The sequence below is a fragment of the Vicugna pacos genome, chromosome 12 (assembly GCF_048564905.1).
Source record: "Vicugna pacos chromosome 12, VicPac4, whole genome shotgun sequence".
NCBI lineage: Eukaryota > Metazoa > Chordata > Mammalia > Artiodactyla > Camelidae > Vicugna > Vicugna pacos.
In genome coordinates, this window is record NC_132998.1 from 62,920,404 (window position 1) to 62,948,385 (window position 27,982).

General features: G+C 51.2%; 1 protein-coding gene across 5 annotated transcripts; it reads left to right on the top strand.

Annotated features, from left to right (window-relative positions):
• Nucleotides 1-1,904: 1,904 nt before the first annotated feature.
• On the top strand, nucleotides 1,905-27,982 carry FAM118A (family with sequence similarity 118 member A). 5 transcript variants are annotated; one of them, XM_072973686.1, is made up of 9 exons: nucleotides 1,905-2,232; nucleotides 12,468-12,580; nucleotides 13,377-13,632; nucleotides 16,876-17,097; nucleotides 18,855-18,983; nucleotides 20,004-20,289; nucleotides 21,928-21,960; nucleotides 23,639-23,722; nucleotides 26,843-27,982. In XM_072973686.1, exons 2-9 carry the CDS (start codon nucleotides 12,534-12,536, stop codon nucleotides 26,860-26,862), a joined length of 1,077 nt encoding a protein of 358 aa, XP_072829787.1. In that variant the 5' UTR covers nucleotides 1,905-2,232; nucleotides 12,468-12,533; the 3' UTR covers nucleotides 26,863-27,982. The 5 variants fall into 5 exon arrangements, with proteins under 5 accessions (XP_072829787.1, XP_072829791.1, XP_072829790.1 ...); XM_072973690.1 differs by having other exon boundaries at nucleotides 13,380-13,632; XM_072973689.1 differs by lacking the exon at nucleotides 1,905-2,232 and adding an exon at nucleotides 3,361-3,378.

Here is a 27,982-nt window from a genome sequence, read left to right on the forward strand (position 1 = left end):
ATTGGACTCAGGACCTCCAGCATGCTAGGCATGCACTCTGCTACTGAGCTACTTACCCTCTCCCATTCCCCGTCAGTGATCTTAAGAGAAATAAGGAAATGCAGGAACACAGGAAAAGCAGTCAAGAAACAATAGTTTAGCAATGAAACAGTCCTAGTCCCTTCTCCTGGGACGTATAGAACAATCTGACATGGTCTTTGAGTTCTTGCAGGAACTAAGGCCCCCATCCAGGTGGAAGACAGAATGATGCTGCTGACCCTCCTGACTTCGGTCAGCTAAAGCTGGGGTATGTCGACCTTTGCCAAAATTCTATCTTGAATTCTCCTCTGCTCAAGCCTCTGCATGAATATGCATGTACCCTTCACTTCAAACTTCTGCAACTTTGCTGTTGGGGAGATACTGCTTTGGGAGAGATCCCCAGTGTTCTCCTTTCTTGCTGCAAATAATAATGAGTCCTTCCTTTTCTTGCTCTTTGGCTCGGTTGTGTCTTTTGTCTCAACATCCACCAAGACTCCAGCCCAGCTTTCAGGTAACACAGGTGTCCAGCACCAGCACAGGTGCTCAGGAACTGAATTGCATGGCACTCCGATCCTGTGTCCCGGGCGTGGGGAGCTGTATCTAGCGGTGGTTACATGTGTCTTAGCCTCCTTATCTGGAATAATAATTATGGTGACTTCCTCACAGGGTCGTTCCTAGGCTAAAGGAAGGAACCCAGGTAAAGGGCTCAGGCAACTGCTAGGCACCACATAGGAAGCCCTCCTCTGCTCCTCATTCCCCTGAGCCACTGGCCCTACAGTGTTCTGGGCTCTGGGCCCCTAAACATTCACAGGCTGCTGAAACTCACCAGCAAGACCTCCCTCGTGAATGGGAGGCTTCCTGTGGGGGTGGGGTGGGGTGCGGTATGTTAGCCAATTTTAAAACCAGCCCCTGGGGTGGGGGTGGGGAGTCCTAAGGAGGGTGGAAATAATCATTAACTCTGGCTTGGGCAGGGCAGGGAGGGTGGGTACGGGAAGGATGGGAAGGCTGGCAAGCGGAAGAGGCTTTTAATCCGGACATGTCTTGTACAAAGCAGGAAAAAGGCTTCCGGCCGCAGACAATGGGAGGAGGGGGCTCCCAGAATAATATCACTAGCGGACACTAAAACAGCTGCTTGCCCCGGTGCCAAGCCCATCTACGTGCAGTCACATTTGGTTCTCTCAACCACCTTAGGCGGGAGCACTAGCATCACCCCGTTTTACAGACGCGGAACCCAGGACACAGAGGGGCGTGAGGTCGCAGGGACTCACGGGATCCGAACCTAAGCTTGTCCCATTCTCAGCCACCGGGCAAGAGTATTTCTTGATGAGGGAAGAGCACCGGGAGGACACTCACTCATTCACAAACATTTGGGCACCGATTGTGTGCCCAGATCCATTCTAGCTTCTGGTTATCCACGGGTGGTCCGGCTCTCACAGGGCGGCTAAGGAGAGACTGTAACAGGTGTACGTAATTTCAGAGAGTGGTAAGAGCTTTGAAAGAAAAGAACCCGGGGCTAGGGGAGGGGATGGCGATTTTAGGTGGGCAGGGGTCTTTCGCAAGCCAGGCCTGTTTGGGGACCCGAGACCGGCCTGGGTCTGGACCCATCTCGGGTTGGAGACTTGAAGCTGTGCATGAGAGTGGTGCGGGACGTGGCTGCAGAGGGGCGCTTCCGATAGCACTTAATGCTCGCCACGTGTCTGCAAAGCGCACCTGCGCCCATTTCGCAGATGAAGAAACCGAAGACGCGCTGAGAGCGCGGGGGCAGGCAAGGAGCCGACTGAGGTTCGGAATCGCGAGCGCTCTCGCCGCACTCCACCGCGCATGCGCCAGAGGTAGGGCGGGGCCTGAGTGGGAGGGCGGGGCCAGCCGCTCGGGCGGGGGGCGGGGCCTCCGGCCTCTGCCGGGCCGTTGCTTTCTGGGCGGAACCTTCGCGCGGCGAGGGCGGGCGCGCGGGGGAAGGATTTGCGGCGCCGGGGCGGCCGGCCTCCACGGGAGTCGCTGCTGAGGGCTTCGCGGCGTCGGCTCCGGCTCCGGCTCCGGCTCCGGCTCCCACCCGAGGTCCGCGTACTGTCCCCCTCTCCGCGGACCGCCTTCGGCCCGGCCCAGCCCAGCGCAACGGGCGCGCGGCCGCCCAGAGCCCGGAAGATTTGGACCGCTGAGTCGGAGTTGGCGGCGGAAGCGCGACCTCCGACCAGCGTCTCGGCGGCGCCGCAGGTGAGCTGGCAGGTGGGGGAGGCCCGGGGGTGCCGGGTAGAGAGCCCCTCAAGACCCCGAGGCCCTCAGGAACCGTCCCGCACCCACAGGACCCCCGGCTCCCGCCACTCTGGATCCACAACCACCTCAAGGACCTCGACAGATCTCGCTCGGTTCCCAGGACCTCCCCTCTTCTCTTGGGAACCTCAGCCCCCGAGACCCCTCGGGATCCGCGCCGGCCGCTCCAGGACCCCTAGTCCCGGCCACCTCTAGCCCCTTCACTTTCAGGACTCTCAAGCCCCGAAACCCTTCAGGATTTCCCCTAGACTCCGAGACCTCCTGAGGACCTCCTGACTCTTAAGGGCCCCGAGACCCTTTAGGATCCTCATGTCCAGAAACCCCCCAAGAGTCCCTCAGGACCCCCGAGATCGTCCCAGATTTTCCCATCCCCAGGCCTCCACAGAACTCCCCTGGGCCGTGAGGCCCTCCGTGCCATCTCTCCTTAGCCCCCGAGGCCCCTGGGCCGCCATCCCCACCCTCGGCATCTGCCCTGACCTCTTTGTCACCTGCGCTGAGGTTCAGGCCCCTTTTGGTTCTTCCTTCGCGCTGGTCTCAATGCTGGGTTTCTCTGGCCTGAGATCTGGGGGCCCATGGGTGCTCTGTGAAAGTATTCCATGGGGGTTGTGAATTCTTGATAACATAAAAGATGTAGAGACATATAATGGGTCACCTGATGACTCTTTGTAACCACGCAGGGGCTATGATCTTAGCACTTTGTGTTTACTGTTGCATTGAGGCCAAAGCAGGACAGTGTTTAACTTTTAATGCTCTTTGGTGAGACTCGTATGGCCCCACAGAAGAGCCCAGAGATCAGATCTGATGTGGAGGGAGGCAGAGCTAAGTAGGTGAGGGACTTGGGGCATTTTTTGAAGTTCTCTCTTAATTTTTTCATTCACAGAGCTAACATTTTTTAAAATGGCTGTGATGCCAGAGAATTGTTTGGAGGTGATATGGACCAGGGTGGTGGCAGTGAGGACTGTGGCTTCCTCAAGCATGGCTAAGCTTCTTAAAGTCCAGACCCAAAAGACTAGTTTCCAAGAATTGGCACTGGAGCTGGAGATGACAGTCCCTGCTCTCAGAGCCGTACTGGAGGGAGTAGTCAAGCAAGTACGTAGTTTTAATAACGTGGTAACAGTGTAGTGGCACTGCACTTAGCTGGGGGTGCGCATCGGATTCTCAGGAAGGGGTGCTATGGAGGGCTTCTTGGAGGGAAGGAGGAGTGACCAGTAATCTTGAAGGTGGAGGTTGAGGAGAAGTTTGCCAGGGTCATTCCAGGAAAAGGACTGTATGCAAAAAGGCTTTGAGGCACACCACAAAGCACATCCGATTCTGGAAACCAAGAAGTGTGGCTAAAGAGGTCATATCTTCCTAAGAACAAGGTCCTCAGGGTGCTCTTAGAGGGACTCTTAAGTGGAAAGAATCCAGCTTTATTCCCGGAGGCCCACCCTGCCCCTGGCCCTTTCTTGGGTTCCTGCTTCCACCATCGCCCTGAGTAAGTGGTGATCCAGCTCAGAGCCGAAGGAAAATGGGAGTTGGTCAATAGAGAGGAGACCAGAATGGGAGAAACTGGGACATTTGGCAGAGGGCAGGGCTTGAGACAGAAGTCCCAAAGAGTGAGGAGCTTCTGAAGCCCAGGAGAGGATTTGGCACCTGAAGGGAGTGGGGGGCCATTGAGGGGCTTAAGGAGGGGAGTGAAGATGGTTTTTGTGGTTTTGAACAGTCACTGGCTCTGGTGTGGGAGAATGGTTTGGGGGAAGCAAGACCACAGGAGTGGGGAAGGTGACCTGGACCAGGGTGGTGGTAGTGAGGACCGTGGCGTCCTCTTAAAGTTTAGACCCAAAATACTTTGTTCCAGTTGTTTCCTGTCTCAGCCTTCAGTTTTCTGCCCAGGGATTGACTCTGGAACTTTGTTACTCCCGTTAGGCGAGATTTTGTCCTTTTGCCCACAGGGCAGGTCGCCTTGGGCCTTGTCACGGTGACTGTGTCTGTGTGGCAGAGTGAGCCCAGCGTCCACGCAGGAGGTGCACAGTGGTGCAGTGGGCCTGGGGACGAGAGGCTGAGGCTGAGGCTGAGATGTAACCAGATCATGGAGCACTGGGAAGCTGGGCTCGGGGTCCTGAAGGAACTGGAAGGCCTTTGAAGGAGAGTTCAGATGTGTTGTGTCAGAAGCGTCATTCTGGAGACTGTGGGACCAGAGAGGCTGAAGCTGGAAGCAGGGTGGCTGCCAGCAGTCCAGACAAGCTGTGAGGACTGTGAGGCAGTGATAGAGAGTGTGGTTTAGAGAGCGATTTAGGGAGAGAAATCCACAGGACTTGTTTTTGAAGTCTGGGCTTGGCCGAGGGGAGGGAGACTGCAGGATAACGCTGTACAATAGAACTTTCCGTGATGATGAAAGTGATCTGTATGGGTGCTCTTCAGTACACGCGACACGTGTCTCTGTCAAGCACTTAAAAGTGACTAGTGTGATGGAGGAACTGAGTTGTAAATTTTATTTAATTTTAATTGACTAAATCCTGGAAGGATACCCATCACATCCATGGGGCGTAGTGGGAATCACACTGCTGTAGGCTTTGTTCTTCTAAAGGTTACCCCTTTTAATGTTTTCAGCATCCCTGGGATATAAGATAATATTTTTTTTAACAGATAAAGGAAATAAAGCTCAGAGAGTCTAACTTACTCCCATATTAATTAGTACAGGCAGTTCCCGGTTTAACTTCTAAGCCTGGACTCTGCGAGACTCTTCTTCCTCCCACAAGGAGCCTGCAGGTCTCTTTCCCAGGAGAATGAGGTCCTCTCGGTGGCTTTGTTTCCAGGCTGAGCCCTCCTTATCTGGTCCCCGCTAAAGTTAATGCAGACAGCTGTGTGATAAGCCGGCCTGGGGACCAAACAGAAAACTGTGCGAGCTGCTTGTTTTGCCCGAGGCTTCTTGCTGCCTCTCAGATCTTCCTCATGGCCATTTCTATTTACATTTCTGGAAGATGACCGGGGTTAGGAAGCAGGTGAACCTGCAGATCAGCTTAACTGCCGCTTGGTATTTGTAAAGATTTGGTGGTGAAAAGAGGTGAAAATGAGTGCCTTACATGGAGTTTTGGGGTCGCAGTGGACCAAGTGGTGTCCAGGATAGTGGCGAGCTTGGGGGACATGAGCCAGGAGTGAGTGTGTAGCCTGCCCCTGACTCCCTGATTCCCAGGGGTACCTTCAAGTCACTGCCTCTCAGAGTCTCAATTTTCACAACTATAAAATAGGGTATTTGGCCTCACATAACCGTTAAGATCACTCCAGCTCTAAGATTCTATAATTTATGTTTCATTGGAGGTTCACTGTCTAGAACATCTCTTATTCCTCTTAGGATGGATAAATGCTGGAGGTTCAGCATGCCTTTGACCTCTGTATTGGTGTATTTTTACCATTATTGGCTTATTAAGTAGCGTGTCTATTTGAGTTGTGCAACGTGTCACGTCTGATGAATGAACTGTTAAAAGAGCGAACGCTTTAGCTGTTGGCAGTGTTCCTAGTAAAATGTCAGGTATATTTGTTTGCTCTGCTGAGCTGCAAGGATGTTAGGAGAAAGCGTGCCGAACTGCATTTGCCCTGCATTTGCCCTGGTGGTTGGCCTCTTAAAAGGGTTTAATGTCAGCCTTGGCCAGGTGAGAGGTAAGAGCCACTTCACAGGGTTGTTAGGAGAGGATTGAATGAGATAAGGCGTGTAAAGTGCTTAGTACTTTTCCTTGAATCTAATTAGGGTGTAGAAAGTGTCACTAATTAATGTTGCTTTTTGAACTAAATGTGACCGTTACATTTTTTATTAATGGTGGGTTTTGTTGTTTTCTTGATTTGAGCATGTGTGCCCAAGCAACTCTGTTTGAAGGTCTGCTGATTTCAAGAAGCAGATAAACATATTTAGGTCATTACAAAATAAGCATTTTTCCTCCACCACAGCTTACTTTGACTGAATAAAAAAATCACTGGTTAAGTAGCATGTTTTCGAATTAACGTTTTGTACATTTTTTGTAAATTTTGTTTTCCTGTAAATTGAGGAAAGCAATCCATCCTGAAGATCCCTTGCTGGTCGGGCCTGGGTTTCAGTTCCGTCGGAACCGAGTTGAAGTGAAGATGCAGTTGTGGGGGCCGCCCTGGGAAAGCAGTGTTGAATGAAAGCTGGCTGTTGCTGAGGGAGATAGGCTGGTAGTTCATAGTCAGGGATAAACATCTTGTGTTAATTACCTTTCAGATATTGACTCACTTAAAATCTTCACAAGAGTCCAATCAGTGTGGATGATGGCATTCCCACTTGACAGACTTGAAAACTGAGGTTTGGAAGGGTCTCAGGGCTTGGGATGTGGTGTCTCCTGGCTCCAGGTCCTGTGTTTTCTCCACCACAGCCCCAGCGCCAGCGCTGCTCCAGCGCTGCCCCAGGTGTTGTTGTGGTGTCAGGGTGAGCCTCTCCTTTGCAGTCCTGGAAGCTTAATTTCTTCCATTTGCGCCTTGTTTCTAGCTCAGGTGAACCTAGTGATGCTCATCAAGCTCTCCAGCAGTGCCAGGTGATTCAGGAAGTCTGACTGTCAAAGGTACTTGAAAACTTACTCTTGTTGCCCAATGATTTCTGCTTCTGTTCCCTCCTCCTGAGTCATCACGGGGAACCAGATTGCTATGGAAAAGGCAGCTTGCGGCAGTCAGATCAGGGTAAGGGGTGAGGGTGATGTTAACAACCATGTGAGTCAGTGTCAGGGAGCTGTGAGTTGAATAGCCACAGGCCCTCCCCTGTATATTGCCGTAAAGTGCTTATCGGTGCAGGGAAGAGCTTGTTTTATGGCTGGAGGCCTCAGACCTGCCAAGGTGTAGTCGGTGTGCAATGGGTTTGGCTTCCTTTAAGCCATTCCAGTCCTTGGGAACCACAGTGGTTACATGGATTACACTTAATACTAGTATTTTCAGGTCTCCTGTCTCCTGTGAGTAGCTGATTTATAAATCATTTCTTAGTGTGGGTTACTTTTGTAACAGTAGCAGAATGATAATATTGAGGGTGAGAGCTTGCTGTGTGGCCGGCCTGTCCAGGAATCAAGTCATTTGCAGTCCCAGTGGCCTGGGGGCATCTTAGTTCATCACTGTATGCATCGGCTACAGATGAGTTAAAACCCACCCTTTGGAAATTTTGATGAATATTTTCGATATACCCTCCCCTGCTGTGTAAGAGGGGTGTATTGAGAGTGTATGTCTGCTGTGCGCCCCTCTTCCTTCGTTGTAAGGGGCTGTACAATGGGGAGCACTCATCTCCACGTTCTCTTATACTGCTCAAAATCCATGTCATTATGTATAGAAAGAAATGAAGAGATTTTCCTAAGGATATTTTTGAGGGTCCTCCAGACTTGAAACTTCTAATTCATGGTTTGTGCTTGATAAGTGAAGGTGTGATTTGTAATAGAAAGTGATTAGTTTTAATTTAAGTTTTTCTATTATGCGCCTTGTAATATATTCCTATTCTTGACATTTTCTCCCTCCCTTTCAAACTTTATGGACTCTTTCACTCATTGATCTGTGCCTTTTTTTTTTTTTGGTCTTGATACTGTTGTCTTCTTTCCCACCCCTCTGCTCTTTCTGGCAGCGTAGAACCTGGATGAGTGCTTCAAAGAACGGCCACTTCTGTAGATCCGCGCTGGGCCTGGTCCAGCAGGTCTTCCTGGGGTCACGCAGTTGTGGTCCTCTAGCTGCTGCACCGGCACTGAATGGCTCTGGTAGCCGTGCCCATCTGCTAGGTGATTAGTGCTGCTTGTCAGCTGGGGTACCTTGGCTCCCCACTGGGGGCTAGACTGGGCTCCACGAGGCCGAGTTCCAGGAGCAGGCTCCAGTGTCAGTGTGCTTGTCACACGCTTGCCTGCCGACATCCCCTTGGCCAAGGAAGTCACATGACCACCCAGCGTCAGGGAGGGAGGGGACTGAACTGTGTAAGAGCCGGTACCGGGAGGCGCGATGGGGGAGGTGGTTAGTAAGCTACCGCAGTGGAGCTGGGGCGTTGGGGTGGGGGCTTTGTTCTGCCAGCTGTGAGTGACAAGTTCCGTGTCTGTAGTTTATTCTAGTTTGCATTCAACTTAGTTTGATGAGCATTTATTTAGTGCTGGGTGCTGGGCAAGAATAAGGCAGTCTCTGGCTGCTCTTTATTTCCGTTCGTAAGCACTTATGTTCTCACATTTAAGCAGAAAGCGTCCTGTCAGACCTTCACTCATGGCTTCAGATGAAGAGGACGGAACTATGTATACAAATCTGTGCTGGGGCGTGATTCTGCTTTCAGGAAATGCTGATAGGTCCTTGAAAAAAAATGGGTTGCTATGATGACTTGGCTTCGGGCCTGCAAACTGTGGTGACGACATAATCACCAAGGAAACCAAAAGATGCAGCTTCTAAAAGGTCTCGGAAGGCTTTTGTTACTGCAGTCTGGAAGCGGACTGGCTCGGAAGAACCGCGGTGAGGCTCGCTGTCCTACAGAAACTTCCAGGGGCAGGTACTAAGTGCTTTGGAACCTCTTGCTTGGTCCTCGATTTCCAAACCAGAAGGGCTTGGGGTGCTTTCTAAGTCATTGTGAGGTTTGGCTCCGATAATTATGTTGCTGAAAGAACAGGAAATGAGGTAATGTCTTTATAAACTTGTTATAATGAACTGTAAATGTCTAAATATGGGCAGCTATGCGTTCATCACTAGAGTTATTGTGCTGAGATTTAGCTAACTGGGTACTTCCTGTGTTGGCTGCTTTGATTCTTAAAGTATTAAAGCCTTGAGGCACATCTGCCGGCTGAGTCTGGAGCCTGCGCGGCTCGGCTGGAAGTGCTGAGGACAGCCAGGCTCAGGAGCAGAGAGAGGCTTGAGCACTAAAACCAGCACCGAACTACACAGGAGTGTATGCGCGCACCTGTTACGTAAGTGTTCAGTGCTGGTAGTGATAACTTGTTCTTCTGGAAAACTTTGAAATCACTTAATTTTGGAGTTAAGTCCAGCCCACAGAAGTTTAGTTTACTCAGACTTTTTGCAGATATGTAAATGTTTGGGTTTTCAGTTTGTTTTTATGATCATGCATATTCGGAGCATCAGAAGCAGTTGAACAATAATTGAAAGAACTAGAGAGAGATTTTTAAAGTTCTTCACAATAGTAATGGTTTGGGGCATGTGATTTCTTAAGTCATTGGTTAACCAGAGACTTTAAAAAAAACGCTGTTGGATGTTGTGTGGAGCAGGGTGAGTTGAGAGTCCCTCCCAGGTGGGAAGGAGTAACTGTTTTCAAGTGATGCAGGTTGTTTGGGGGGCAGTTGGATTAGTCAGTCGGTAAGCATCTGGCATTAACTTCTCACATAGGATTGAGTAAGAGTGACTCGGGGTTCCGTCCTGCAGTGGGAGGTTGAGAAGGGAGTCTGTGGGCGCCTGAGCTCTTTGACTCGGCAGTTTGAGTCCAGAACACGTCATATGAGAGATTCTCAAGCTTTCGAAACTCGGTCAGTTAAAAGATTTCCTATTTTATAGCTGTTAAACCTGAGGACTGGCGAGTAGTTAGGTCAGTCACTGAGATCTCTGGGCTGGGGCCCAAGGTCGCTTATACTAGCGGTTACATAACACAGTGGAAAACCTCAATATTTGTTCCTTTCCTGAGAGACTATCTAGAAACAGATGACCTGGATGGTGACCCGCAGCGGGAGGGGCGATGGGGCTGAGCACTAGCCTTGGGCGGGCGACAGGCATCTGTGAGCAGCGTTTTCCTCACCTGCACACTGTGGGCTCTTAACATTTGGGGAAAGGTCACAGACCCTTGGGGAGTTTGATGGAAGCTCCGAGCCTTTGCCCTGGGTTGGGGTGGGGGGTCGGGGGGTTCACTGGCATGTACAGGAAGTTGTATCTGCATCTTCGGGGCTATTCTTAGGGCCGTGTTTAGCTTTAAAATCTAATAATGCTGCTCATAGACTGATGAAGCCTTGTCTCCTTACCCTGGAAAATTCCTTCTGGTGACCTGATTCTAACTGAGGGGAAAAAGATTACACTTGTGAAAAGGTGCTTTTCAGTCAGTGTGCGTAGGAGATGCAGAGAGGGCCCTGGTGTATTCTGCTGACCGCTGTTCTGGAAAGCAGTTTGACAGTGTGTGCTGAGGTGTTGTACAGAGTCCATGTTCTTTAACTCAGCAGTTCTGCTTTTCAGAAATCTCTCCTGAATAGATAATTTCAAAATAGATAAAAAGCCTTGTGCACAAAGATGGTTGTCAGCGTTACGGTAACATCCTGCACTGGGGATGTAGATAATGTCAGTAACGAGGAGGTTCATGTATGCAGGTACTGCACTTGTGTTTATGAACAGTTTAATAATGTGAGGGAGATGCTTTTATTATAATGCATGAAAAAAGGAGGACATGGCGGCGGGGAGGGGATGGCTCAGTGGTAGAGCGTGTGCTTAGCATGCACCAGGTCCTGGGTTCAATTCCCCAGTCCCTCCATTAAAAAAATAAATAAACAAACCTAATTATCTCCCCCCCGAAATAAAATTTAAAAAATTTTTTAAAAAAGTAGGATATGGCCTATGGTCCCAAAGGATGTAAAATTTTTAAAGTAAAAAGTCTAGAGAGAAATGTACAATGCTAACAGTTACTGCCTGTAGATAGTAGGATTATGGGCTTTTTAAACTTTTTTTTCCATATATTTCCTTTTTATATATATTAAAATTTTTTAAAATTGAAGTATAGTTAGTTTACAATGTCAGTTCCTGGTATAGTTCGTCATACATATACATACATTTATTCATTTTCATGTTCTTTTTTTCTTGTATATGTATATATATTTTTTATTGGAGTAAAGTCAGTTTACAATGTTGTGTCAGTTTCTGGTGTACAGCATAATGCTTCAATCGTACATTAACATGTATCGATTTTCATATTCTTTTTTATTATAGGTTACTACAAGATACTGAATATAGTTCCCCATGCTATACAGTATAAACTTGTAGTTAATCTATTTTATTTATAGTAGTTAGTATCTGCAAATCTTGAACTCCCGATTTATCTCTTCCCACCCTCTTTTCCCCGTTGGTGACTGTAAGTTTGTCTTCTATGTCTGTGAGTCTGTTTCTGTTTTGTAAATAAGTTCATTTGTCTTTTTTAAGATACCACATCTAAGTGATATCATATGGTATTTTTCATCCTCTTTCTGGCTTCACTTAGAATGACAATCTTTAGGTCCATCCATGTTGCTGCAAGTGGCATTATTTTATTCTTTTTTATGGCAGAGTAGTATTCCATTGTATAAATATACCACAACTTCTTTATCCAGTTCATCTGTCGATGGACATTTAGGTTGCTTCCATGTTTTGTCTATCGTAAATAGTGCTGTTGTGAACATTGGGATGCAGGTATCTTTTTGAATTAAGGTTCCCTCTGAATATATGCCCAGGCTTGGGATTGCTGGATCATATGGTAAGTCCATTTTTAGTTTTTTGAGGAATCTCCATTCTGTTTTCCATAACGGCTACACCAAACTACATACCCACCAACAGTGTTAAAATTTTTTTAATATATTTCCTTCTTGATAGTAAGTATTATAGAATTAGGGGGAAATATGATTCTGGAAAAACTGTGGAAGATGGAAATAGTTTGGCAATAGGGACCTAGCTGGTTTAAGATTCCTGTTTCATGTAAGCTAAGAATTGACCTTGTATTTTGACTGTTTTTTGGACTGGATTTTATTTGGCTGGTCTGGAGTTCAGTACGGCCAAGGGGAGGCCTGGCATCTCAGAAGACTTGCTCGAAGTGTCACGATCTATCTCAGGTGCACCACTCAGTAGCCTGCAGAGCTCATGGTCCCCTGGACGGTGTATCTGGCTTACTTTTTTATGCCATGTGCATCATCTTCCTCCTGTGATAAGTCATTTGTGTTCATGTTGACTGGAGGCTGTTCTGAAACACAGACATAAACAGGTCCATGTGCAAACACCCAGCACCGAGCCCACTGCTCCAGCTGTGCTCCGTCACCTGGTTTTCCTCCCTTTTCTGTCCAGTGTAGCACTTTGGAGAAGCTGAGTCTGAGACTTGGCCTGGCCTGCAAATCACAAGTTAGGAATGGGGGCTTAGGAACTGTTTTGGATGTATGTTTTTATAGATGATGCTTTTTGGATATTCTAATTTAAAGAAAGCTCCAGGACCTTTGATTTTAATTCCAGCCTCATCTCTCTTCCAGAATACTAATAAGAGAACTTTTATCTGGGAAGTAGAAGTTGCTTCTGAATCTCTTTAGGATTCACAGATGGATTCAGTGGAAAAGACAACAAATAGAAGTGAACAAAAATCAAGGTAAATAAAGTCGACTGCACTTTCAGACAGGTCTATGGCCTCCATCACAGGCCTCCTTGTCTGTTCTTTAGTACCTACGAAGGCGAAAGTGGGGTGAGAGCACTGGGTCAGGAGGGGAGCTCAGGGGCCCTGTAACTACCCCTTGCTTCCACGTGAGAAATGCTCCAGAAGGCAGTTTCCTTTCTGCCCAAGGAAGTGCCCATAGCCTGGTCCCCACACCAAGCAGCAGGTGATCAGAGGGTCACATCTAAGACCAGGGGTGCCACGCCTTGCAGGAAGGACGTCTCTGTCAGCGGGCAGGTTACGCTGTTGTGAAGTGAGGCTGGAGGAGGGGTGCTTGCCAGCGTGGGTTGGGACTGCTGCGTAGCGGAGGGCCGGCGCTTTGCCAGGGGTTTGCTTTTCTGTCACTGCAAGCAGGGATCATTTTGTCGTCATCGTTTGTATGCAGAAGCTCTTTGCATTTTTAAGGGAAATTAAACTGCTGAGCTTTGCTGTTCATAAATGTCTATCACTTAAATGTGTGCTCAACACCATGGGGGACTCAAAGTGAGGAAGACACAACTGTCTCCAAGTCCCTTGTGGGATGAGGATAGAGCATGTGAAATTAATACACAAAAAAGAACAATGCACAGGATTTACTTCCAGTTAGTATAAGCTAGGGGGATGGTGTGTGTGTGTCCAGTGCAAGGCTGTACTTGACCTCACCCTTCACAGGTGTTCCCAGACTGCATTGTTTTTCTTTGTGGTTGTAATACTTCCATGCTGACTGTCATTCTCTGCCTCCCTTGATTTTAAGTAGAAAGTTTCTGAAGAGCCTCATCCGGAAACAGCCCCAGGAGCTGCTCCTGGTCATTGGCACTGGTGTCAGCGCTGCCGTGGCCCCGGGCATCCCCGCGCTCTGCTCGTGGAGGGGCTGCATCGAGGCGGTCATCGAGGCCGCCGAGCAGCTGGAGGTGCTGCACCCAGGGGACGTGGCTGAGTTCCGCAGGAAGGTGATGAAGGACCGGGACCTGCTGGTTGTTGCCCACGATCTCATCCGGAAGATGTCCCCTGTAAGTCTTCTCAGACAAGGACTTTGGGTGGCACAGGGGGCAACTTGATTCTGGGCACAGGTCAATCTGTGAATCTAGTGTTTTAATTTCTACAAGCCTGCGTCATGTTTGTTTCCCACAGAGCTGGGCTGATGAGCCAGAAATCTCTCAGTCCATTTGAATATTGTCTCTTTAAACAGAGGGGATGCCAGGCGCTGTGCGGGCTCCTGAAACAACCTGTGTTTCAGACGGAGCCTGGATACCTGAGCTTGTGTCAGGGACCAGCCTGCTGATCTCAGCCTTGGTTAGTGAAGGGTGGGGTGTCCAGGTCTGAGCAGGCCGGCCGGCCACGTCTCTCCTCATGACAGGTGGTTCCTAAGCACTTCAAGGTGGGAGAAGATGTAGCTTCTGTGTCTGCAGGTGGAAGGGACTACCAAGGGGGAAGGGCAGTGGGTGAGACAGAGATGCTCGCTGGGTGATGCCCTGGAGTCAGTGGGGCTGGTGCTCTCACCCAGGTCTCAGCCAGGTCATCGCCATCCAGGATGCGTGCGCACTGGCCTGTGGCAGGTTTCTGATTCTGTTTATTGAAGGACAGCCGTCATCTGAGGGGTGGGGAGATGTTGGATTGATAGGGAGAAAGTATGCAAACCAGCGTGCAGAATTCAGACTGCTGTGAAAAGAAACCTAAAAGCACATGGCTCAAATGTGACTGCATTTGTGTTTCTACAGAGAAGCCTGGGTGGGCAGCCACGGGAGAGCCTAGTGGTGTGGCTGTGGGGGGGACGCGGGCTCCTTTTTCTTGGTCTGCCATCGTCACTCTGCAGCTTCCCCCTGACGCCCCAGGTTTGCCGCCCCAACTCCCACCATAATGATGTGCGTCTTCTTGGGGGGGAGACTGGGACTGGGAGGGAGGGCCGTGCGGCATCCTGTCTGGATTTTGACAGGCAGGCCACATACCCCGCTCTGTTTTCATGGCATTGGCCAGAGTTCTCATGTGGCCAAACCTGGCTTCACCAGAGTCTGGGAGAGTCTGGGTGGCGTGCCAGGTGTGGGCGTCCTGTTCTCACGGGACAGCTGGCATCACAGGGCAGGGGTGGCTGCTGCTTGTTTTCATAAAGAGAGTGTGTCGGCTCAGAGCCGGCCACCCGTCTGCGTGCTGCCAGTGGCCGCTGTCCCGCCCCAGGCAGGGCTGGGTAGTGGCCGCAGAGACCGCGACCGCGAAGCCTGCAGCTGCTTGTTCCCTGGTCCCTTAGAGACAGTAGCTGAGCCCTGTCCGGGGAGGCAGAAGGGGTGGACCAGAGGAGGGTCATAGGGCTGGGAGCCCGTTCAGAGGAGGTCATTCCTTTGAAGAGAGGCCAGCTCGGTTGATACTTGTTGAATCAAGGAGATGAGTATTTATCTTACTTTTCTCTTTACTTTTGTGTCTTTTTGAAAACTTCCGTAAAAAGAGCTGAAGTGAGGCCAGTCAGAATGGTGGTTTTCCCCAGCCATGTTCAGCAGGTTGAGAACAGATTTAGAGTAAGTGGAGAGTTAGTTTTATCAGGGTTGGGGTTTTGCCAGGGAAGTTGACAGCGTTTTGAGGAGTAACTGCAGTGCTGCGTCGTGGAGTCTAGGCTGCCTGATGGGAGAAGTCAGGCCGGCGGCAGGTGAGAGACAGTGGGTCGTGGCAGCGTGTCTTGATGGGGTTGAAGTTTCCTGGGAGCCAGGGTGCAGGAGAGCTGGGCAGGTGGCGGGAGAGGCCGGACCAGGGGTTCTGGAAAGGGTCCCGCTGTTGGTGATGACAAGGTTTGGGATGTGACTGCGTCGTGGTTGGTGGAGGTGGGACAAGAGTGCAGTAGGAGAGTGCTGGGCGAGTTGAGAGGCCGTGGTACAGACGGGGTCATCCACATGCAGGCACACCCGCCGCGAGCTATGACAGAGGTGGAGCTGGAGAGACTTGTGCACCCCCACATCTTCGCTGGTTGGGGCGTCGGGGTGCAGGGGTGTGGGGAGCCGGCTTCCAGTGGAGGAAGGAGGCAGACGTTCCCAGGAGAGGATGAAGACGTGGGGGCTTACTAAGGACGGGTCCCTGGGGACAGTGGAGGGGTTTTCAGGGCTGGGAGGGCTAGGAGAGTGTCAGAAAAGGGCGTGCCAGCCGTGGGGCAGCCGGCCTCTGCAGGGACATGCCTGCAGGGGGAGAGCAGTGACGGCCACTCCCGAGCCTGAGGGGAGGGGGCGGCCCAGCCGAGGGCGGGCAGAGGGGTTGCGTGTGAACTCCGAGTTCAGGCTCCACAGCCTGTGCCCCCAGCCCCGGGCGAGGCCGGTGAGGGGAGGTAGGACAGGCGGCGCAGGAAACCTCTGGACCCTGCATCCTCCTTGCCCCGCCCCCGCTCCTCAGGTCCCCTTCACAGCAGCTCCCCAAGGGTAGATGTGTTTGCCCTCCTCCTGCGCCAGCCAGGCCCTGCCCCCCTGGGCAGTGGCCTTCGGCGCTGCATCCACCCCGGACCTCCCCCTAGTCCTGCTGGAGCTCTTGGCAGCATGGCATGCTGCCTTTCATCTACTGTCCTAGACTGATGAGGAAGAGGAAGCTGGGCCTTTGTGTCTCTCGCAGAGGGAGAGGCGCAGTCTTCAGCGTGGTCCTCAGGGCCCCGCGTGACCAGAGCTTCCAGGTCACCTCTGACCTCGCCTGTGACACATGCCTTCACTGTGCTCCGGAGGCCGGGCCAGTGCTCACCCCCCCTGCCTGTGCTGTCACCTCGGTGCCGTCTCACCTGTTCGTCCCTCTGATGGCGGCTCTCTCCAGGGCTCCTCACTTCTCAGCCTCTCCTCACACCCTGTATCCCAGCCCCTTCCTGATGCCCTTTGGCCCGTCCAACCTTTGCCCCCACAGTACTCGCCCCTTTCTCTGCTTTGCTTTTCATCACGGTTGATGTCTTACTTACATTATTTGCATGTTATCTGTCTCTCTTCTCCTTTTACCTCTTTTAATAAACTCTACAAGGTCAGGGGGAGGGGACAGCTCAGTGGTAGAGTGCGTGCTTAGCATGCACGAGGTCCTGGTTTCAACCCTAGTACCTTGGTCAAAATAAATTAAAAAAACAACCCTAATTCCGCCCTCACAAAAAAAGACAAAACAAAAGTAAACCCTACAAGGTCAACAGGTTTCTTTCTTTAAAAAAACAAAAGAAAACCCCCGTAGCCTAGCACCTGGTGTCGCAGCGCCCGCCTAGGCGCGCTGGCTGTTGACGGGTGATATTTTTGTAACTCCGGTCCACCTCTCCGTAGCGCACGGGCGACACCAAGCCCAACTTCTTCCAGGACTGCCTGATGGAGGTCTTCGACAACCTGGAGCAGCACATCCAGAACCCACTGGTGCTGCAGTCCATCCTCAGCCTGATGGACAGGGGCACCATGGTGCTGACCACCAACTACGACAACCTGCTGGAGATCTTCGGGCAGCAGCAGAGCAAGCCCATGGAGTCCCTGGACCTGAAGGACAAGACCAAGGTACGGGCCGGGGGCCAGGCCGGGCCGCGCCTTCGCACCGCCGGGGGGCAGCGGCCAGTTAGTGGTCAGGGAGGCGCCGCCCGCTCCCCGCCATGCAAGGAGCCGCGAGGGCCTGGGACGGAGGGCACTGCCCCCGCTTCTAGACGGGGGTGACGGTGGCAACGTCGCCCCCAGTTTGATGCTGTGAATTGTGGTTAATTTGCTTACTTATTTATTTATTTTAACAAATTGGGGTTGCAGTGTATGTAAAGTTTTTATCCCTGTTTTTCTTCATTAATACTCTACTGTGAGCATTTTCTGTCATTAAGCTGTTTTTATTGATTCATTTACTTGTTTACTTTTATTGAAGTGTAGTCAGTTACAGTGTGTACACAGTGTGCACAGCATCATATTTCAGTCCTACATATACATACATGTATTCGTTTTCATATTTTTTCATTTAAGCTGTTTTTAGAAGCATGATTTTAAATGTAATTTCATTGTGAGGCTACACTATAGTTGTCACCTTCCTCTGTCATTGTTGGCACTCTTCACAGTTGTAAATAATGCTACAGGGGAAATTTTTACACTTTTAATAAATTCCTAGAAAAGTGTTAGGGTCAAAGGGTATGACTGTTTTAAAGAGAAATGATATAAATTACTGAAGTGTTTGCTGGAAGATTACCAGTGTCCATGCGCCCGCGCTATGTAAGGGGGAGTCCATTTCCCACATCTTGCCGGCACGTGGTGGTGCTACAAACCAGACAGAGCACACTTCTCCCACTGGATAGGAGCACATGTTACGTTTTTATTTGTCACTAAGGTTGAACATAATTTCGTTACATTGACTGTACTTCTGTGACCTGTTTGCCTAAAGACTTATAATATGACCACCAGCTCCCATGCTGCCTGTGTTAACCTGCTCCACCATGGGAGGAGGCCTCAGCCCAGCTCCACACGCAGGGAAACTGAGGCACACTGAGACTGTGTCCCATTCGGGACCCAGGAAGTGTGCCGGCTCGGCTCAACGCCGGGCTTCCCTTTGGCAGTCGCGGCCCAGGCCCCTGCCCTGTGAGGGGGCCGGGAGAGGCGCTGTCACCCTCATGGTGGGGCCGCTGGTGACACGTGATAGAACACCTGCTGCACGTCAGGACAGCGAGGGCCCATCTGTGAGGCTGCTCGCTGCTGCACATGGTGTCTCTGGAAATGCCCCGCAGATGGCGTGTAACAGAGACGCCGGCTGGTCCTGGGCCTGCGCCCGGCGGCAGGGGCGGTGGTGGCGGTCGATGGCCTGGGGCTGGCAGTCCCGCCCCCGATGCGAGAGGCCCGGCCTGAAGACGAAAGTGTGCACAAGTTGTGCGTCTCCTTAAGGACCTTGTTCTGCATCTTGACATGAAGTCAACACAGAGCTACCTGAGGAATTATTTTTTCCATGTACATCTCTTTTGGGTGTAAAAACGATGTTTACACAGCAGTAATTAAAATACAACATGTGACTCAGAAGTGAAGGCCGTCCTGATCTCCCTAAAGGCACCGGTCTTAAAGGGCGAAACACTCTGAGATGCTGAAGGTACCCTCTCTGTCACTGTCTCGGGCTTTAGAGAGGCCCTTGCTGCTGTGGTGCGCGTGAGTAACCAGCACCAGCGGCCGAGGTGCCCGTGGCTCTTAAGGGCACAGCTATAAGGTAAAGCATCTCTCCTGCCGCTTCCAAGGTAGGTGAGAGGCCAGGAGCCGATGTAGGCATTTCCCTCTCGTGTGTCCGGCTTGCTCCCCGGCAGGTCCTGCAGTGGGCGAGGGGCCACATCAAGTACGGAGTTCTGCACATTCACGGCCTGTACACCGACCCCTGCGGGATGGTGCTGGATCCTTCGGGATATAAAGACGTCACTCAGGACCCAGAAGTCATGGTACGCCCGGCCGGCCCGTCGCCGGCTGAGCCGTGGGGCGGTGTGTGCGGCCCTCTTGCCTAGGGGGGTGGTGGCACTTGTGCGGTGAGACTCCAGGCCCCAACGGTCTGGAACATTCTTCTCTGGCTGCTCCTCCCCACTCGTCCCTTCTGTGTTCATTCAGCCACCTCCTCTCCTTTCTCTGCTTCACAATCTCTTTAGCTTTCAAAACCTAGCTTTAAAATTTCACTCTTTGTGAGGCTATTTGATATCCTTGACGGAGTGAGGTGTTTGCAGACGCTGCTTCCCAGCTTTTTATAAACTCGTTGATTATGGCTCTTAGGAGCCCCGGGGTCCTCACCGCCTCACCATCAAGCTCGGAGTCAGGCCTCTGGCCTCGGTGCTGATCCCTGCGCACAGGGTGGCCCCGTGGACGACTGGGCTGACGCCCTTCAGCTGCCTCAGGGATGGCGTCGGTGGGGATGAGAGATGCCCTGCTGACACTGAACCTCACTGAGGTGTCTGGGTGTCTGAATTGGTGATTCTCTGCTGTGTGCCTGAGTGACCCCATTAATAATCTTGGCCTCCCCCTGCGCCTACTCCCTTGGGTCATTGTCACCAGTTCCCTCCTCAGCTCTCCTGCCCTCACTCCCTACAACCCTGTTCTCGGGACACCAGGCCCCTCCCTGCAACGTTCCCACCTGTGATCCATTGAGACATTCATTCCAGGGCATTGCACGTGCACAGCTCTAAACCAAAAAAAACTTCATGTCCTTATGTTTTAACCATTTAAAGCTGTGCATAATTCTAGAAGGTCTGAATTGAGTGACCGCACTGACAAGGTTGCTGGTGGTGTGGTGGGCAGTAGCGCCTCTACACGGGTCTGAGGCCGGGGCCGGGGACCCTGGGTTGGAGACAGAGAGGCTCTTTCTTCCTGCCTTCCTTCCAGTGGGTCTTGGGAAAGGCCGCTTAGGCAGCCCGATTTAAAAGGGCAAGTGTGTGACGTTATGGTCTGTCCTAAGATCTTGCTGGCTTTCACAGGAAGTCTTCCAGAACTTGTACCGCACGAAGTCTTTTCTGTTTGTGGGCTGTGGAGAGACCCTGCGTGATCAGATATTCCAGGCTCTCTTCCTCTATTCGGTGCCGAACAAGGTGGACTTAGAGCACTACATGGTTGTGCTCAAGGAGAGTGAAGACCACTTCTTCAAGCACCAGGCGGACATGCTTCTGCACGGAATTAAAGTCGTGTCCTACGGGGGCTGCTTTGACTATTTTCCAGGATATGTGCAAGACCTTGCTGCTCAGATCTGCCAACAGCGAAGTCCAGGTACAGGATTTTTTTTTTTCACTTTTCAATGTACAAAACCGACAGGATTCTTCCAGTTTTTGCTTTTTTTTTTTGTAGATATACTTTACATACCATAAATTTGAGATGTAATTTTACATACAGTCAGATGCGCCAGTCTTCCCGTTATTTATTTATTTTTAGTGTCTCTGTGTACTTAAAAAACAGCAGATGGGGAACTTGGTGTGATGGTGACAGTCTGTAAGGAGAGCTCTGCTGCCACTTGCATAGCTGTGCGTGGAGCCCCACACATCTGTCCCCGTTTCACGCGACGTGGCAGCTTCACGTCGCCTTCCCCAGGAGGGGGCACTGCCCAGGCAGCTCCATTGGTTGTGACACTGAACACCTGGAAAATGGCGGAGTCTTGTACCTTCACCCGTCACTGCGTTTTAAAAGCTAAAGCTGCAGAGGCACAAAGGGCTTTTATGAAGACTTTTCTTTCTGTTCTCATATGATGTCTTTTCCCTGTTCTGCTGAGTGCAACACACCTTTTCAGTGAATGTCCTCGGCCCTTCTTCTGGGGAGTTGGTCATCTGCCAGGAATGACCAAGGTGACTGAGCACTTCTTAAACTGGTCACCTGGACATAAAGGCTTTGAGGTTGGTGTCACTAAGCATGGATGACGGCAGACTTGGAAAGGCCTGTGTGGGCTCTCGTGTTGTAACAGGAAACCCAGCCGCGGTCACCCACGCGGTGGAGTTGGCTTAACCACCGAGGTGGCAGGACGTGACCAGTGGTGACCTTGAAGACTAGACAGCGCAGAGATCATGGTGACCGAACGCACAGACAATCCAGCAACTTCATTTCTTCCCACTCGTCCTTTTCAGAATTGCTAATAATTAGCAAAATGGACCGATTTAAGCTGCATTTCCATTAATAACAGCACACCTAGGACGGCAGGCAGTGTTTGCTGAGGGGGGAGGAGGGACTGCTGCCGCGTCACATGCTGCTCCCAAGTCTACCTTCTTGCGCTTGTTGCATCGTTAGTCCCAGCACCCGCTGCTGGTAAAGGATGAGGCAAGCTTGGCGGGGGGCTGACCTGCCCAGTTAGTGCCCGGGACCCCAGGCTGACAGCAGAGTGGAACGTGTGACTGACTGGCTGTGTCCCCGCACGCGCTCTGGGGGGCAGCGGCTCCAGTCCCTCTGCCCCTTCCCACTGTCCCTCCCGCCTGCACTGGCACAGCTGCCTGGGGGGCCAGCACCCAGCTGACGGCGGGGGCTTCCTGTCCCCGCTGGGCCCCCTGGCCGGACCCTGGCCGCTGAGTGGATTTGACAGCTGGCCGGGGCTGAAGGCCTGCTGGACTTGTGACCTGTGACTCTGTCCCTAAGGACACTTGCACTTAGTTTCTTGAGGTACTTCTGTTAGGCGAGGGCAGCACACCAGCAATGACAGCCCTGATGGTGACAGTCCCGTGTGCCCAGCTGGCTCAGGCGGCTCCCACAGATGCCCCGGGAGGCGGAGAGGAGAGGGCGGGAGCCGGCCCCCGGCCCCCGGTCCCCAGGATGCGAGCGCGGGCTCCCCTGGGCGGGCCTCTCCTGCAGCCCCCCGCCCGGAGCCGAGCGGCCGAGGAGGAGGCGCCTGGAGCCTCGGCTGTGCTGACTGTCTTCTTTCTTCTCCAGATGCCGAGCGAGTGGACAGCACCACGCTGCTGGGTAAGGCCGACCGATTGTACCAGCCTGTTTCTGGCCGACACGCGTCTCTGGCTTCCTGCCATCGTTTATAAAGTCACAGAAGTGTTTCTCACGTTAAATTCTTAGCCCGTGTTGTGTGCAGGCAGCCCCACCAGCAATGGAAATAGCAGTGGTGGTCCCGCCACAAGGAAGGGGCTAACAGTGCAGCCCTTCGGCCGGGAGGCAGCTGTCAAACGTGGGCCAGCTGCTGGCGCCTGAGAGTAACCGCCTGTCCTAGAACCCGGAGTTAGTCGCTGGGGTCAGAACGAGACGCTGCTTGTGTCATACCATTTGGTCTAAGATGGAGTAATTTTTGACCCATCCCCTTCAGAGATTTTAACTGCAAAGTTTTTAGCATTCTTGTAAAATTTTCTGTTTATTACTTGTTTGGAACACGAGTATCCTTCTGGGCTCGACTCTGCCCGTTTATTGACGAGCTGGGACCGAGCTCAGCGGCTGCTGCGCCCGCCTGGGGTGAACCTGGCGCAGGTCTCCCCACGTCGGCCCGTCAGTTGGGTTGGCGGGGGCCTCTGTGCCCCGGGTCCCCGCGGGCCCCAGCAGAGCTGCAGACGGGAAACGCCGTAGTGCCGGGTGGGCTTCCGTTTAGGAATTTCAACAGTTGTCCTCAGCCTTCCGTTTCTACCTTATGTCCTTGTGAAAGGTCACATTTATTATAGTTGCTTTCTCTGACTCCAGAACCATCCATTTCTTTTGAAAAAAGCAGTAACTTGATAGACATCTGTCACACATGGCAGGGATTATTTGGTTAGTGTGTCAGTAAAATCAGATTTAGAGACTGGATCTCAGAGGGTAGATTCTAGAATAGATGAGCTTTTTTTTTTAATTTTCAAAAAATTTTTAATTGAAGTATAGTTGCTTAGTTGCTGTATAGTATCATGTAAGTTACAGGTATATAATATGCTTCACAATTTTTTGAAGGTTATGCTCCATTTATAGTTATTATAAAATATCGACTGTTTTCCCTGTGTTGTACAATATATCCTTGTAGCTTATTTTATACCTAATAGTTTATATCTCTTAATCTGTTACCCCTGTATCGTCCCTCCCCCCTTCCCCTCTCTCCTCTGGTAAATGCTAGTTTGTTCTCTGTATCTGTGAGTCTGCTGCTTTTTTGTTCTATTTTTTGGATTCTACATATAAATGATACTCAGTATTTGTCTTTCTCTGTCTGACTTATTTTACTTGGTATAATGCCCTCCAAGTCCATCCATGTTGCTGTAAATGGCAACATTTTCATTTTTCTTTTTTATGGCTGAGTAGTATTCCGCTGTGTATACATTACACGCACCACATCTTTATCCAGTCATCTGTTAATGGACATTTAGGTCGCTTTCATATCTTGGCAATTGTAAATAGTGCTGCTGTGAACCCTGAGGTGCATGTGTCTTTTCGAATTAGTGTCTTTGTTTTTTTCAGATATATACCCAGGAGTGGGATTGCTGGGTCATATGGTAGTTCTGTTTAGTTTGTGGAGAACCCTCCGTACTGTTTTCCATAGCAGCTGCGCTAGTTTACATTCCCCCCAGCAGTGCACAGGGCTTCCCATCTCTCCACATCCTCACCAACCCTTGTTATTTGTTTTCTTTTTGATGACAGCCATCCTTAGATAAGCTTTTTAATTAAAGTTTTCACCTTTCAGGTAATGCATGCCAGGACTGTGCAAAGAGGAAATTAGAAGAAAATGGAATTGAAGTTTCAAAAAAACCCAGACAATCAGATACTGGTACAGTGTCCTTTCTTTCCGGGGGGACCTAGTGCAGCGGGCCTTGTTTGTGGGGTGTCCTCAGTTCCAGTGCTCCGCTTCAAAGCCCCTTGGTGGAGGGGGCAATGCGTATGTCACTCCAGCCGCCCAGAGGTATCCACCAAAAGGTGTCTGTTAAAGTTAGCATGTTGTTGAAGAAAGACACACAGAAAAAGCACACAAATTGTAAGGTCAGCCCAGTGAATTTTCACAAAGCGATACCCCCACGTAGTCACCTCCAGTTCAAGAAACGGAACGTTGTCGGAGCCTCGCTGCCCCCACCCCCCATTGCTTTTCAGTCGCTCCCTCACTGCCCTGGGGTGAGCACCATCTTGACTTATGTCACCGTAGTCTCCAGGGAAAACCACTTTGAGTCATTTTTTTGTTAACCTCTTATCACTGAATTAGATTTATTTGAATATTTAAATCTTGATTTAAATATTGATTTAAACTGTGCATTTAAATAGACAACCTCTGTTGACCCTAGGAAAGGCGACCTGGCTCACTCATACTGTCTCCTGCCAGGTTTCGGGAGTCTAGTTTCTGTTGTTTAACTAGCGCACTTGCTGACGTTATTGTGACTTCCCGGTGAGAAGCCTAGGCTGCCGCAGCCCCTGCCCCCCCGCCTCCCCCCACCGCTGCTGCCTCCTCGGCGTCCGGCACTGGGCTCCAGGACTGAAGGGGGATACGCCCTCTGGGCCGTCTGTAGGTTGGCACTAAAAGTTGGGAAACAAAAGCAATTACTTAAGAAACAGGGAGGAAGCAGTCTTTCCTGGTCAGCGCGCCCGCGGGCCGCGCCCCTGGGCCCGGGCCCCGGCTGCTGCGCTAGCGGAGGGGTCGTGATACCGAGGTCCCGCGTTTCCTTACATTCCATTAGCTCTGCTCCCGTTTTTGACTGTTGCCTACTGGTGGTGGTTGGGTTGCTTTTTTTTTTTTTTTTTTGAGGCATTTCTGGATTCCTTTTTCCTCCTATGGTCCAAAAAAACACATTTCATGGTATTTTTAAACATGCACTTTCTCTCAGTCACCCTGCCCCTCATTTCCCGAGTCATCCTCTGCCCACCTGCTTGTTCTGGGCGGTGCGCACCTGTCGCCCTGGAGCGCCCTCCTCGCCCTCCTGGACCACCGTGCGGGTCTGTCTTCTCCCCGCCCGCACCCCCTCTGCTGGCCTGTACCCCAGGAGCCCCCTCGGCCCCGCGCAGGGCCTGCAGCTCCCTGGGGGCTGCTCGTCGCCTGTGGTGCGGGAGCCGCCATTCTGATCCCCCCTTGGAGCTCTGCCATCTTGGGTGTCCGCGTGTCCTGTGGAAGAGGGTCTGCGGCTCAGGCTGCTGTGGTTTGTAGGAGAACTGTCGCTTCCCTTTCTGGAAGCTTTTAGGATCTTCCTTGATGTTTAGACATTTCATGAGGACGTCTGTAGGTGGAAACCCTTTTGATGTCCCTTGCTCGGGTTTTTTTGCCCCCTCCGGCTGTCTTCTCTGTTCCCTCTTCCTGGAACCGTGTTAGTTAGGACCTCCTAGGTTGGCTTCTGCTGTGTTCTGTTTTCTCTAATATCTGAATTTTCATTTTGTCTTTTTTTCCCAAAAACTTTCTGGGAGATTCTCAAAATCATATTCTACTTCTTGGGTTAAATTTTGAGTGTTATTGTTAACTTCTGAGAGCTCTTGTTTTCTGACCTAGTCTCTCTCGTAGCATCTGTTGTTTTATGAGGAAGGTATCTTTTCGGATTTCCTGGTTGTCTGACTGCTCCATTTCTGAAAACGTTAGGATAGAGGGTTTCCAGATAACTGGCTTTATTTTCTGTTAGATAAGAAAACCGCGGTACAACACTCTCAAGCACCTGCGTAACAGTCCACCCCGCGCTTCTGAGAGCTGCGAAGCCCTCACCACGCTGTTACTGACGTGCTTCACGTCTAAGCTGGCTCCTCAGCGGGTGCTGGGGCAGCGCTGCGGCACGCGCTTCCTCCTGCACCGCAAGGAACGTGTGCTGTCGAAACAGCCTGTTACAAATGCAGAGACTCGTACCAGACCTTAGTCAAGTAAAGCAAACATGGCAGGTTTTTAAGTGGCTGCTGGCAGTGCGCTGTGGCCTGAGTCAGGACTGGTGGCGGGAGGGGATGGCTGAGGTGGTGGAGGTGAGCGTGCTGGTGGCTGCTCCCTGGCTGCGGCTGACTCCGCACCCCCTCCCTCAGATTCGTACGTCAGTGCACGTATCTTCAGAGGGAGTTCCATTTTGATGGTATTTTGGATAAAATTCTTTGAAGTCTCTTAGCAAATATTTGGATTGTGAATTCAGCCGGTAGGAACATCTATAGCTAAATAAAAAGCTAAAGCTAGAGTTCGCTGAGTTGTCCCTGCAGGACCAGGGGCTCTTTCCCGTTAGCCTCTGCCCTGTTCCTTGTGCCCGCACGCCTGGGCTCCTCCGCGGCTTGCTGATCTGAGCAGCGGGCCCGGGTGACGGTTCTCTGTCCAGAGCGTGGATCGTTGCTGCGTGTATGTAGCTTTTCTCCCCCCGGGGCGACCCATGGGTGGTGGTATCAGGCAGCAGAGCTCACTGCCTGCTGGACTTTGCTCCAGAGCAGTGGTCAGGCCAGTCAGCGGGGACCCCCTGGAGGCCAGCACCCACACCAGCAGCCTCCTCCCCAGGGAGCTCTGGCTTCAAAGCCCTCTAAGGCCACTTTCTTCCAGAAAGCTTTGTCCCGTTCTGCACGTAGAGGAGAGACCCGAGGTCATCTTCCCAGTGCTGCTGGCCGTTCTTGCTGGCAGGAGAGCTCAGAGCGCGTGGCAGGCTCCCACCTGCAGGCAGGCCCATTGCGCACACGCCCTGACCTCCATCCTTCTCTCCACTTCCCTGGGCTCCCGTTGTATGTGTGAGATTTCCAGAGCTTTGCAGATCTAATGTCATAATTTACTTTGTCCCCTGATGGTATTTATAATTCACAGGCTATTTCTAGACGGTGGCTACTGTTTCCATTATGGAGGTGTGTTCAAAGTCTTTAGTACATGAGGAAAACTATAACCAGTTTTTGAAGTAGAAATCCCACTGCAAATACTTTTTAAAGATCCAGTTAATGTTTTGGTTTTCCTTTCCTTTTCTTTAAACAGATGATGCTGGAGGGTCTTGAAATCTTTAAAACCAATAAAACTGCAACTTGAAAACCAGCCTTCTGTAACCACAGTGCCGTCCCATACGATGAAGAATGTCAGAGAACTCCACCCGGGATCTCCGTCCTAAACCGTCGAGCATCCCAGAAGAGCCCAGGGGTGCATGGCGCTCGGGCGCTGGGTGAGAGCCCCGCCGTGTGTGCTGACTGCTCAGGCGGTGACGCGCACACACGCCAGGTGTCCTTTGCGAGGATGGATGGACGCCTACCTCAGGGACCACGCTGGCGGGCAGGGAGGCCTGCTACTCCCGACTCCCCTTTGACCTGCCCTCTGTCAGGTGGCTTTTTCTGATGAAAGGGGGAGAGTGAAGACTGTCCAAGCAACAGGAGTTGCCAAAGAGAAAATAGGAAGTTTGACACTTAAATTTTATAATTTTTATGTGGAAACATCTGTTACTGTAGGAAAAAAGTTAGAAGTCTATTTGTTGCATTGTTAAATAGTAAAAGCGGACGGACCCTGGGGGCACTGACTGCTGGCGAGGGTTGGGTTTTTGAAGAATGGCTAGCCCTGTGCGGCCCCTTTGGGGTTACATGACTTCAGTAACTTCGCTTCTGAAGAATGGCAGGTCTGATGCTGCCGAGCAGTGAAGTGGTGAGGAGCCAGAGGGCCTTTCCAAAAGTGCGTTTCGTGGTGGGTAGCTGAGAAGTTACACGTGGGCACAAGACTAAGTTTGAAACTTCTAGTTAAGTTCTAAGCTTTCCAAGTCTTTATTGTATGAGGTAAGTCCAGCCTTTCTGTTCCTGTCTCTTAAAACCCTCGCCCCCGGCCCACGTTAAAGGGTGTGCATGCAGCGCAGCAGGGCCTGTGACACGGCGATGCTGTCGGGCTTCCCTGGGGCAGACGGCGCCCGGGCAGTGGCTCTGGAACCCGGCACAGGCCCTGCTTGGGCTGTTTCAAGGCTGCCTATTTTGTCGCTCCTCTGGGTTTAGAGAAAGTGAAGAACAAGAAACGCGAGGTTGCAATGTGCAGGGAACGAGAGAGAAGCCAGAGACCTGCTTAAGACCTTTTGTTTCTTTCCTTTTTGAAGCATGGAGAACAAATCTTTCGTTACTCTGGTCAGAAATAAAATTTTATCATCAA

What these genes read in the sequence shown, in the direction of transcription:
- FAM118A (XM_072973686.1), top strand. Translation starts at nt 12,534, where the DNA reads ATGGATTCAGTGGAAAAGACAACAAATAGAAGTGAACAAAAATCAAG. An exon ending in CTGCCAACAGCGAAGTCCAG is followed by an intron (nt 20,290 to 21,927) that starts GTACAGGATTTT and finishes TTTCTTCTCCAG; the next exon opens with ATGCCGAGCGAGTGGACAGC. An exon ending in GGACAGCACCACGCTGCTGG is followed by an intron (nt 21,961 to 23,638) that starts GTAAGGCCGACC and finishes TTCACCTTTCAG; the next exon opens with GTAATGCATGCCAGGACTGT.